At 40.5% G+C, this 10,725-nt stretch overlaps 1 protein-coding gene across 7 annotated transcripts in view; it reads right to left on the reverse strand.

The window, feature by feature from the left end:
* LOC102308225 (receptor-type tyrosine-protein phosphatase U) overlaps positions 1-10,725 on the reverse strand; it is a 259,704-nt gene that overhangs the window by 74,959 nt on the left and 174,020 nt on the right. For all 7 annotated transcript variants that reach the window (XM_042228047.1, XM_042228046.1, XM_005941005.3 and 4 more), the window contains exons 8-9: positions 9,985-10,305; positions 5,181-5,290 (exon numbers count right to left, since the gene is read on the reverse strand). In XM_042228047.1, coding sequence (XP_042083981.1) covers positions 5,181-5,290; positions 9,985-10,305 — 431 coding nt within the window. The remainder of the gene's footprint in view (positions 1-5,180; positions 5,291-9,984; positions 10,306-10,725) is intronic.

Consider the following 10,725-nt stretch of genomic DNA (forward strand, 5'->3'; position numbering starts at 1 on the left):
CTTGCTCCCGACGCAGGGAAAACCAATTCTGCAGGGGAGACCTACCTCGGCACTTGTGCAGGTGAAGCCAAAGGGCAGATATGCTTCACCATATTTTCTAGTCTTTGGCTTAGAATGAAGTTGGTTTGGAAACATATTCAGCAATGCTTCATCTCCTGCTTTGCGTTTGTGTGGGATCCCTGTAAAAAAACCCTGTCCATTATGCTGGCAGTGTCTAAGCTTGTTTTTTTGCTTTTTTTCCCCCTTTTCATACCGCGCCCCCCTGCAATGGGGGGGTGGCCCCACACTTTGGGAAGGTCTGCATGTATGTTTGCACATGTTTCAATAAACTGCTCTATTGCCCATTTTCCTAGCAACATGCAAAGAAATGTGGAGTGGCAGAAGAATTAACTACTAAGTACTGTAATTCCCATGATATTTGAAAACTCTGATGTGCCAGAGAAACACTTGAGAAATAAGAAGCGTTATAAGTTAGCTAGTTAAAGTTAGTTTTAAACCTCTAGGGAGCATGAATATCTAATGTTTGGAACACAGGAAAGATTTCTAGACCCACATACTGTTGGATGCAAAATTAAAAATGAATGTGACACATAACAGCTTTGCAGTTATGACAATTACATAACATTTTTACATAACAGTTGGAATTTTAGCTGCTGTTAAGCAAGTGTTCATATAAGGGAAAAGCGGTGTGGCAGTGATAACATTCCTAGGTCAGACCAGATCAGACCGTATAAGCTCATACAGCTTGTCTGATATTCTTTACAGAATCCTTAGCTTGTTACTCACACGGGTAAAAGATTAAATTTAGATGGCATTTTATTTGAAATCCTTCTCACAGAAATGCCTCTCAATTAATCTTAAGGCTACAGCAAAAAGATGTCGACTCACGGTGCAGGTCTAATAAATCTTGTGCTAAAGTTAGCCACAGATAATCAGGTAGACTTAGTGTCATATCTACGTTCTATAGCACTCGCAGGCTGATTTTACACAGCATTCAGGATTAGGTGATAAAGTGAAAACCAGAGAAAAATAACACATACTAAAGATGACAAGTATGAATTAAAAGCAGTATGAGGTTGTTTCCTTGTTGCTGTTTGATGAATGTGTGCAAGTCTGTAAATCAAGAGACATAAAACTGAGGAACTCAGGTTGGCTGTAAAAGAGCCTCTTCCTTCTACCTGACAGTATCTTGACACTGAAATGTTAACACTTTACCTCGGGGCAGTTGGCAGTGCAACCCAAAGCTCTAGTGATGTGTTGGTCACGAACGAAATGGCTCTTAGAGCCAGATCTTTGACGTTAACGCAGTGTTGGAAACTCCTCAGTAAGGAAAATCGCTATTGGCTGTCCTAAAAGTCGCTAGAAGTCGATAAATGATGTCATTGCCTAATTTGCATAATTGGTCATGCTAATATAATTGTAACCTACGTTGTTGGAGAGAGAAATAACATTGTGGAAGAGACATAAAGTGAGTAAAAAACGTCCTAAATGCAGTTAGAGTTTATTTAGAACTACAAATTAAATTTATTTTAGCAGTTATTGTTTTTTTTAATGTCACAATTCCAACCCGGCTCCTTTATCCAGGCTTGGACCAGCAAAAGTGACCCGAAAAAGGCACTCTGGTGGAGTTACTTTGTGTGTGAGAGTGTGTGTTTATAAGTAGTTTTGTGATCCACAAAACAGCATAACAGTAAAAGAAGAACTGACTGCGTTACAGTCAGTGCGGGAGCAGCGGCTTTGCTCATGTGCGATTCATTTGCAGTTGTGACGCATAGGTGTGAACATCTGCTGCCCTGATAGCAGCTGGGGGAGGACTATCCTCCACCCGTGAGCGCTTTGGAACGGGCGAGGTGCCCACGGCTGCTTGTTGAGAGTAAAAGCGATACCCGCTTTCACGTCAAAAAGTCGTCATAAATAAGTCTCCCATAACACCAGAAAAAGTCGCCGGATTTGTCGCTAGTCGCTTTTTAGAAAAAAAAAGCGGCTAAGGGGGTCTGAAAACTCGCTAAATATAGCGACAAAGTCGCTAAGTTGGCAGCACTGCGTGAACGGCGCAAGCCAGCTCCTTATCGCGAGCCGTGGGTTTTTTGTTTTTTTTCTCTCACCCTCTCTCTCTCGCACTTTTTTTCTGCGTCACTCCGCATGTGAGCCTTGTGCTTTGCGCTGGGTAGAGGGGGGAGGGCCGGTAGTTACACTCGCAGTAGCACAGGAACAGAGCGGGAGGGAGAGAGAGAAAGAGAGCCAGGGACAAAACGTCACATAGAAAGGTATAGTAATCATCCACAACTATTTTCAGTTGCAGATGATAAAGGATTCAGAAAGTTTATTCATGCAGGCCCATATGACAGAGAATGTGCATCTTCTTTTTGTTTTCATATTTTAATTTATATTTAATTGTGTTGTGGTTTGCAGTGTTTTGTGTTGTTTCACTTTAAATTTGTTTAAAAGGAAGCGAAAATTTAAATAGTTAAAAGTTGAAACTGTGAATAGTTGGTTTTTGTATTATATGATTTATTTATTACATTTTATGTGGAGTGAATAAATAAAAGTATATTTACGGTGGCCCGTAGAGACAAAAGCACGTACAAACTCAGAAGCACATAAAAACTCAAAACACGTACAAAAGACAACAGAAGATGCTCCAGGATGCTAGGGGGCAGTGTTGAACTTTTGTTACCTAGTGGCTACACAAGCCAGCAAGTACCAACGACCGGATTTGGTGTGTGGTAGTAACAGGTAAATGAACTTTTTTTTTAAATTATTTGAATATATATGAGTGCTTGTGTATAAATACACAAACAATACACACATGCTTTCAATTGTGTAATTTAAGTGATCTAGGTAGCTGTTTTGGAAGCTCAGTTAACGCTAGAAATGTGTTTTGGAGTTTGTACGTGTTTTGTCTCTAGGGGCCACTGCATATATTTATATATAAACATATATAAATAAAACCACTTATTTTTTTTACATTAGTAATTCCTTTTGTGCATAATTTTATATTATTGTTAATAAGAAATTAATTAAAGCAACAAAACAACCTGAAGAGCCGGTTCGGAGCCGAAAGAGCCGGCTCTTTTTAGTGAGGCGAGCCGAAAAAGCCGGTTATCTAAAAAGAGCCGGAAATCCCATCACTACAAAGCTCAGAGTTGGCTGGTTTGTCTCTCAGGCCTCATTGGTGTCCGAAGGAGTTCAGGTTATTTAACCATGTTTGTCTCCCGAGGTGTGTTTGTTGTTAAGCAGTTCATGCTGGGACCATTTTCTATCACCCACTCCATCCATTCATTTATGCATTTAACCAAATATGAGGTCTATTGTTATTTATTTATTTTTTTTATTATAATTGCACCTAAATAATGTAATATTAGGGAACAATAGGACAGTTGAAGGTGAGAAAACACACTATGTTTTATTTCAGTAACCTCACTCAGACTATTGGTTTCACCCTCTTCAACAGATTTTAGCTGATGAGCCCAGCTCTTCTATGTGATGCCTGTATTACATGAAACCTGTTTTACTAAATAAAAAGATTGCTCTAACAAATGGGTGGTTATTATCATAAAGGGAGTTTTTCCTTCCCACTGTTGCCAAAGTGCTTACTGATAGGGGGTCATATGATTGTTGGATGTTGTTGTAGGGTCTACCTTACAATATAAAGTGCCTTGAGGTGACTGTTGTTGTGATTTGGCGTTGTATAAATGAAACTGAATTGAACCAAATCCCTCTCAAGTAAGCTCAAAAACAGTTAACATACTAGTCTCTGTGTGCATAAAGCAAGAATGAGAGAAGGCAAAGTTAAAATTAAAAACAAAACAAAAAAATACTTTTATTGATGAAAGAAAAAAGAAGTCCAATTTGCATGGATGCAAAAAGCAAAAAGCAAATTACAGGCTTGAGGCAGTTCCATACAAAGTCACTGAATATAACCGATGACTTTTACATCACCGGATGGTATAAATGGACATTTCTGGAGGAATTTCTGCTTATTCTGTTGCTTTACGATAGTGCTTCAAAGATACAGAGATAAGAGAAATAATAAGAGTGACTGGGTGGAAATAACAGATGTGCTTCGTTTGAATGGCTAAAGTCTGCACAGATGGTGCACTGGCTGTTTGGGGAAAATTCACAAGGACTGAAAAACATTCCTGTGGTCAAATCTTCAGAAAAATTCATTTTACTGTTCTGGATATTCAACGTTCCTTTGACAAAAAATACAGAAACAAATATTGCTAGCAGTTATTTCTGAGCAAACCCCAGAGGTTTTTATTGATTTTTAGAGGGCGAGACTTCTGTGGAATCACCGAATACAATGTGAAATTCAGAACGTTAAAGGCAGCAAGAAGCAACAGTAAAGGCAGGCATTTATTGTTCTCATTTGGAGCTTTCTTATCACAAAATAAGCAATTTCTAAGCAACTGTGTAACAGCAAACAAATATATTGTTTTCACATTTTGGTTTCAGCCTCATAAATCCAGAAGTTTAAATTCACTGCACTAGCAGTTTGGAGGTTTGGGGCGAAGGCGAATCATCTGTATGCACACCAAGGTTGCCGCAGCACTCGATTCTCTGCCTGGCTCCTCACTTTTCAGGCCTCTGCTTGTGAAAAGAAACTCGTTTTCTCTCCCTGACCGGTGACCATGTGTTAAGCCACAGTGGGTCTTCACATGTACTTACACAAAAAAAGCTCCGAAGCCTGTGCTACAAAGGTCTGTAGTTGATATGGGGCCATCAATAATTAATTAGAAACATTTAAAGTTGCCCCCTTGTGGAGGCATCTCTTAGGCAAATAAGTAATTAGAATGGTTGTCCCCCATGTAATTACAGCCTGAAGTCTGGGCCGCAGCTTCATTACCATATGAACACGTACAGTAAATCCTATGAACTGTGAAAAGTGAGTCCTACCTACTCCAGAAACTCAGCCTCGTGTGTGCTATCGGGGTTTAGGCAAGACACACAAAAACAGGCCTGGAGGAAATCAAAGAGGGGGAGCAGTGGAGTCTTTAAAGCCCACAGAAGAGACTTCTCATTGATCTGAGTCATTTTGCTGAAGGAGGAAGAATAAAACTAGATATATACAAGGCAAAAATAACATCCGACCCCCAGTGAGGATAAGTGTGTGTTATGTGAATTCAGTTGTTGTCATTGTTGTGGACTTTTTTGCGTTAGTAATGAGGTTAGCTTACCTCATACTGTGTGATGAGACCGTTTGGCTCTATGGGTTCCTCCCACTTGAGGAATATCATGTCGTCGAGCGGGGTGAAGGTCAGGGACTCTGGAGCGATGCCGCCAGGAACTACGGCAGGAGAGAAAACAACCTTCTTTGAAACAAACAGTCCACTCGGGTCTCGAGTTAATAGACTCCTGGGCAGGCATGCCGGGGGCTAAAAACACCTTTGACAGAGTGAAAAGGCACAGGGCCAAGGAGGGATGGAGGAGGAGGACAGAGAAGGGAACACAGAGACAGAGCAGAAGGGGGTGATGAAAAGAAAACTCTGAAGCAGCTTGCTCCCAGCCCTCAGGATGAATTGAGATTCTGGCTAATACTGTCTGATAACAGAGCACCGTGTCTCAGAGGATGACAGCAGATTTTTCTTCTTTAGCACCGTACCGACAGAGAAACAGTAAAGTAATCCAACTGCCTGAGTACCCCTCTGCATGTTGTGGTTTAATGAGATGCATCTACATCTATATGTATCTTTTTTATTTATTTTTTGTGCTATATAGATATTTTTTAGGCAGGTGTTGAGCTGGCCAGTTTAGGTTCTGAGAATAAATGAATGTCCAAAGAAACCCTTTGGCATTGACAGCCACTAAAAGGGTGCTTGCTGAAAGAGTAAAGTCACATCTAGAAGTGAAAAAAAATATTCAGCACTGTGCTTTCTGGTTCTGCAGTCAGTGATGTTGAAATAGGTGATGAGAGAGCTTTAAAAAAAATGACCTCTCTGCACCTACTTCCTCTGTGAGGTTAGCATTTGCTAAATGCTAAAGCTACAGTGGCAGATCTGAAAACTGCTGTTCACAAACGCTGTCCATCTAATCTGACTGAGCTGGAGCTGTTTTTCAAAGAAGAATGGGCAAAGATTTCAGTCTCTAGATGTGCAAAGCTGGTAGAGACAGACCCTAAAAGACTGGCAGCTGTAATTGCAGCAAAAGGTGGTTCTACAAAGTTTTGACTCAGGGGGCTGAATAATTACACACACCCCACTTTGCAGTTATTTATTTGTAAAAAATATTTGGAATCATGTATGATTTTCGTTCCACTTCTCACGTGTGCACCACTTTGTGTTGGTCTGTCAATTCCAATAAAATTGATTCATGTTTGTGGCTGTAATGTGACAAAATGTGGGAAAGTTCAAGGGGGCCGAATACTTTTGCAAGCCACTGTATGCCCTTGTTTGTATTGGCAACATTTAGGAAATGATACTGTTATATGGGGATTGAAAAGATCACATCATAGTTTGAATCCAAAGATCATGTCAGATTTGACCTCTGAGCTGACGTTTAAATTTCACATCTACGTTTCTTTCTCATTGACCCCAAAATGCTTTATTTTTACTGCACTAAAACTTTTTAAAGTACATTTAAAGAAGAAAAAACAACAGAATGAATGTGCACAAAATGCTGTTCCCTTTAAAGTAAATGCTGCCCAGAGTGATCTGTCTTGGCGGGGGTCTGCTTTCTCAGAGTGCTTCTTGTTTCTTTTTAAAGTTATTTGGTAGAATGACTTTTACGCTCAGGGTTATTTTCTTGGTGCATGCCTTATTTGCTCTTCAGATTCAGTCAGCTGTCAGAAGGCTTGATGATTTGCTCGTATAATTTTAAATTCATTGGTCCATCTATGGCAGCAGGCCATCGCACTTCAAATGCAGTAAAACTTGACCAAAGTATGAAACTATCACTGTCATGTTTCACAGATGGCATCAAGTTCTAATGCTTCATCCAAAAACGTGTGTTTGGTCTCATTAAAGAACAAAAAAACAAACACATTACTCCAACTGTTATCTGGATTCTCCATCAGAGGTTTAGTGAAGTGCAGATGGTCAGCAGTGTTCTCTTCAGAGAGAAGCGCTTTCCTCTCGTAAGGCTGGCATGAGTGCCATTGTTGTTACCCAGTGACTGAGCACAGTACTACACGCCTCACCCTGGAGTGATGTGATAGATTAACAGTAAAGAACCTATTAAGTCTTTTAATAAGTATAAATATAAGCTAAGTACATTTTTACTATTGTTTAAAAATCTTGTGTTTTTGGTAATGACATATGAAAGACCCACTTGACAACAACTTAAACACCACTACTATCATTTTACAGAACTCAAAACTTCAGTTATTTTTTTGTGAAAAATCTCACATTACTTTCAATAACAATAAAGTATAAGTTCTGTTTCTATCAGTTATGATGAAAATTCATTTTCCCCTCCAAAAATGCACAAGCAAAGACAGCAGAGGAAAATAAGCTATCACAAAATAAACAATTATCTAATCCATTTTATATTGAAGGCTCAAAATAGTCATTTATTTTTTAGACCTCTCAGTGTGCCCCTGAGAGACCAAAACAATTGCTCATTGTCCAAAGTTATGGCTAGTATCACAGCACAAGCACTCTACCAATTTAATTGTGTACTCCTGCAAAACTGTCAGAGTAATGACTGAGTTTATGTTAAAAATAATAATAACGTAGGCAGAGAGAGAAGCTGATTATGGTGCTAAGCCAATCTGTTGTCTGGCCCCAGGTGACACCCACACCTTTATAAAGTAAAATCATTTTATTGTTGCTTTAGGAGGTACGAGGTTTCTGTCCCATGCGTTGTTCTACACAGTGTCAAATCTCCAGGCGCTACTTCGTTATTGCGGGGTGAAGTTGAGGGTGCTTCCACGCTTTAAGCCAAAAGACCCATTCTGGTTGACATCAGTGTGAATGTCTTCCTGAAAGAGACTCAAGTTCAGATGTTGAAATGTACTTTAAATGAGCTCTAGCAAAATCAGGAAGGTACAAGGGTGCATGGGGTTAGAGGTTAGCGTTGGGATCATCACCAGTGATGACTTAGACTTCACGGGTGTGGAACTTCTCAGGATTTTAACATGAACTACAGATTATTTTGTATTTAAAATGATGCGGCACTACTCCTAACTAGTACAGAAAGAGAAAAATTGTTATACCTGTGCAAACTTCCCTGCAATGGCTTCCCGACAAATACAGGATGGATTTGAATGTCTTTGTTATTTGTCTATAAAGCCATGCCTGTGTTGGCACCTGGGAACATATCAGAGCTTCTATGCTCCTACTGCACCACTGGGACTCTTAGATCCTCAGAATAACTGCTTTAACTGTTTCACGATTGAGGTTAGGGGGTAAAGAATACTGTGCTTTAGCAGCTGTGCCTCTAAAGTCCTCTCACAATAACATGTTCAGCCTCTTCTGGCACTTCAGAGAAAAAAAGAGAGATGCACATTCTCTCATTGGCCTTTCTTTGCCCTTCATGGTCTTGACATTTGAGCATTAGGTAGTTATTTTATTTTATCATTTAATCTTAGGCCTTTTTATCCTGTTATCACTTGCTTATCTGTATTTGTGTTGATCCGAAAAAGTGCTTCAGAGGTAAATGCGATTTAATGCAATTTGATAAAAGGTTCTCAGAAATGGCTTCTTCCGTTTGTGCATCAGCTATGACTGGATTACCGAAAGCAATTCTGCAGCAATATCAAACTTCTTCGAGCTGTCTGTTTCCCTGAGAGAAAAAGCTGAAGCCGAGGAAGGCGAAGCACCACACATGAAATTCCTGCTGTATCTCTGACAGGAAAATCTCCTTCCTCCGAGCGGCAGAGACGCAGTGCGAGAAAAGCGCTACGCAGCGTTTGATTGTCGAGCCCAACAGGAAACAGGCAGGAGGAACTGTCACCAGCTGTGGCTCAATTACTGTAGTTGTGGAGGGTGATGGCAGCTCGGGGGATGACAAGGGGATTGGGGACTGTCACACTGTCAGTCTGCCATTCAGTGGCTCAAAAGCAAAACTTTCCATTGGTGCTGGCATTCAAAATATCAAGTAAAGTATGAAGAAAAAAACCCTCTAAAACAATCATAGCTTGTTTTTTCTGACACGCGTGTTTTAACTTGTCACTTTGAAACCAGTCAAATCCCACAAACAAAATCACAACACCATGCTCCTGTCTGTACGTTTTTTCTTCATTTATGTAAATGCATTTCCTCCTGCCTTCGAGAAGCAACGTGTAGGAGTCGGTAATTAGGAGCGCTGTCTGTTTGCTTCATATCTCCTCAAACGCTTTGTGTTTTTAGGTGCTGATATAATAAAGTAATGCAAATCAATAGTACATTTTACAGGCTGCTTAAATGCATTTTTAAGATGCATTAAGAAAATCCTGCCAGTTGCTCATCATCCCCTCTTACTCTCTCCACAGGGTCAAAGCTATCCCTGAGTGGCTTTCTATTACACTGAAAATCTTGCTTTCACTCCATAACAATGCGTGTTTGACCTTCTGTACTTCTACCAGCAATTTGCATTAGAATATACTTAATCTGCTGATGTACACAGGAAAATATTAATACAAAGATAAGCAAAATCATTTTACCATTTTTTCTGCCGGCCATGGCTCAAGCTGATTAATGTTCCACTGGTCTCCATTTAAAAGGCTGATCCTCCATTTACTTATGCTGATCCAGCCTATTCTGTGAGTCACTATGTGTGTGTGTGTGTGTGTTTCTGTTGTTTGTTGTTACTGAATGACTAAAGGCATACATTTGTGTAAGAAGTGCACAATAATTATCTGAGCATGAAGGAGCAACTGCACATTCAAGAGGTTCTGAAGCCAGAGCTAAGTAACAATGACAATAAAGAGCTTCAGTGCATGCATAAAAAAGCATCACTGTCTCCCATAATGATGGTGCAGTTAACAAATGCAAGCCATTTCAGCAAAGCCCTGCATGTGTGAGTGCGAGCATTCACAAGGCAAAAATGAAGCTGCCCACTCACTGTCTTCTTCAGTCTGAAAGGTGACCTCTCTGCTCTCCTTCTTGCCCTCTGGGTTGGCGAGCGCTAGCCGAACGTGTACCGCACGAAAGGGTGGCAGGTCTCTCAGGGTAAAGTGAGAAGTGTTGCGATCCACAGACAGGCATTCCCTGACGGTCGCGTTGTTTCCTCCACTGCCCCCTGTTGGCATTGAGTAGCGGTAGCACAGCGACAAGGTGTAGGTGTGACAGCGGGTGAGGTTGTATCCCAGTGGCTCCCACTGGAGGGTCAGCTGCCGGGGCTGGATCTCTGTGGCTGTCAGACCACGCAAGGCACGCATGGGCTCTGAAAGTGGTAAGGAGAAGGAAGTTAAAAAGCCAACACTGTGGTCACATTTACCAGTTTAAAACCCAAAAGCACAATGAAGCATTTTTTAAGTGATAGAACCAGCTGGACTAGATCTTATATTTCACATTTCTACTCTAACTGACCAGTGTGCTATGCTCATAGCTTCCCCTTGATAAACGTGTTTCATTGTGTGTAAATCATCTTCTTTTCTGTCTTTATTGTTAGTTTTGTATTTAGCTTTCCCTGCTCATGCTTCGTTGCTTTACTTCCCATCCTTGTTCCTCTTGCCCCCAGCCCTGTTGCTTTCAGTTGTGTTCATTAGCTCCACCTGTTCCTTATAGCCCACTATATATTTTCCACGTGGCTCCTCGAACCATGGCATGCTGTGGTTATTTATATATATATATATATATATAT

Source organism: Haplochromis burtoni, unplaced genomic scaffold (assembly GCF_018398535.1).
Source record: "Haplochromis burtoni strain Fernald_Lab_line unplaced genomic scaffold, NCSU_Asbu1 Contig_299, whole genome shotgun sequence".
NCBI classification, from domain to species: Eukaryota; Metazoa; Chordata; class Actinopteri; order Cichliformes; family Cichlidae; genus Haplochromis; species Haplochromis burtoni.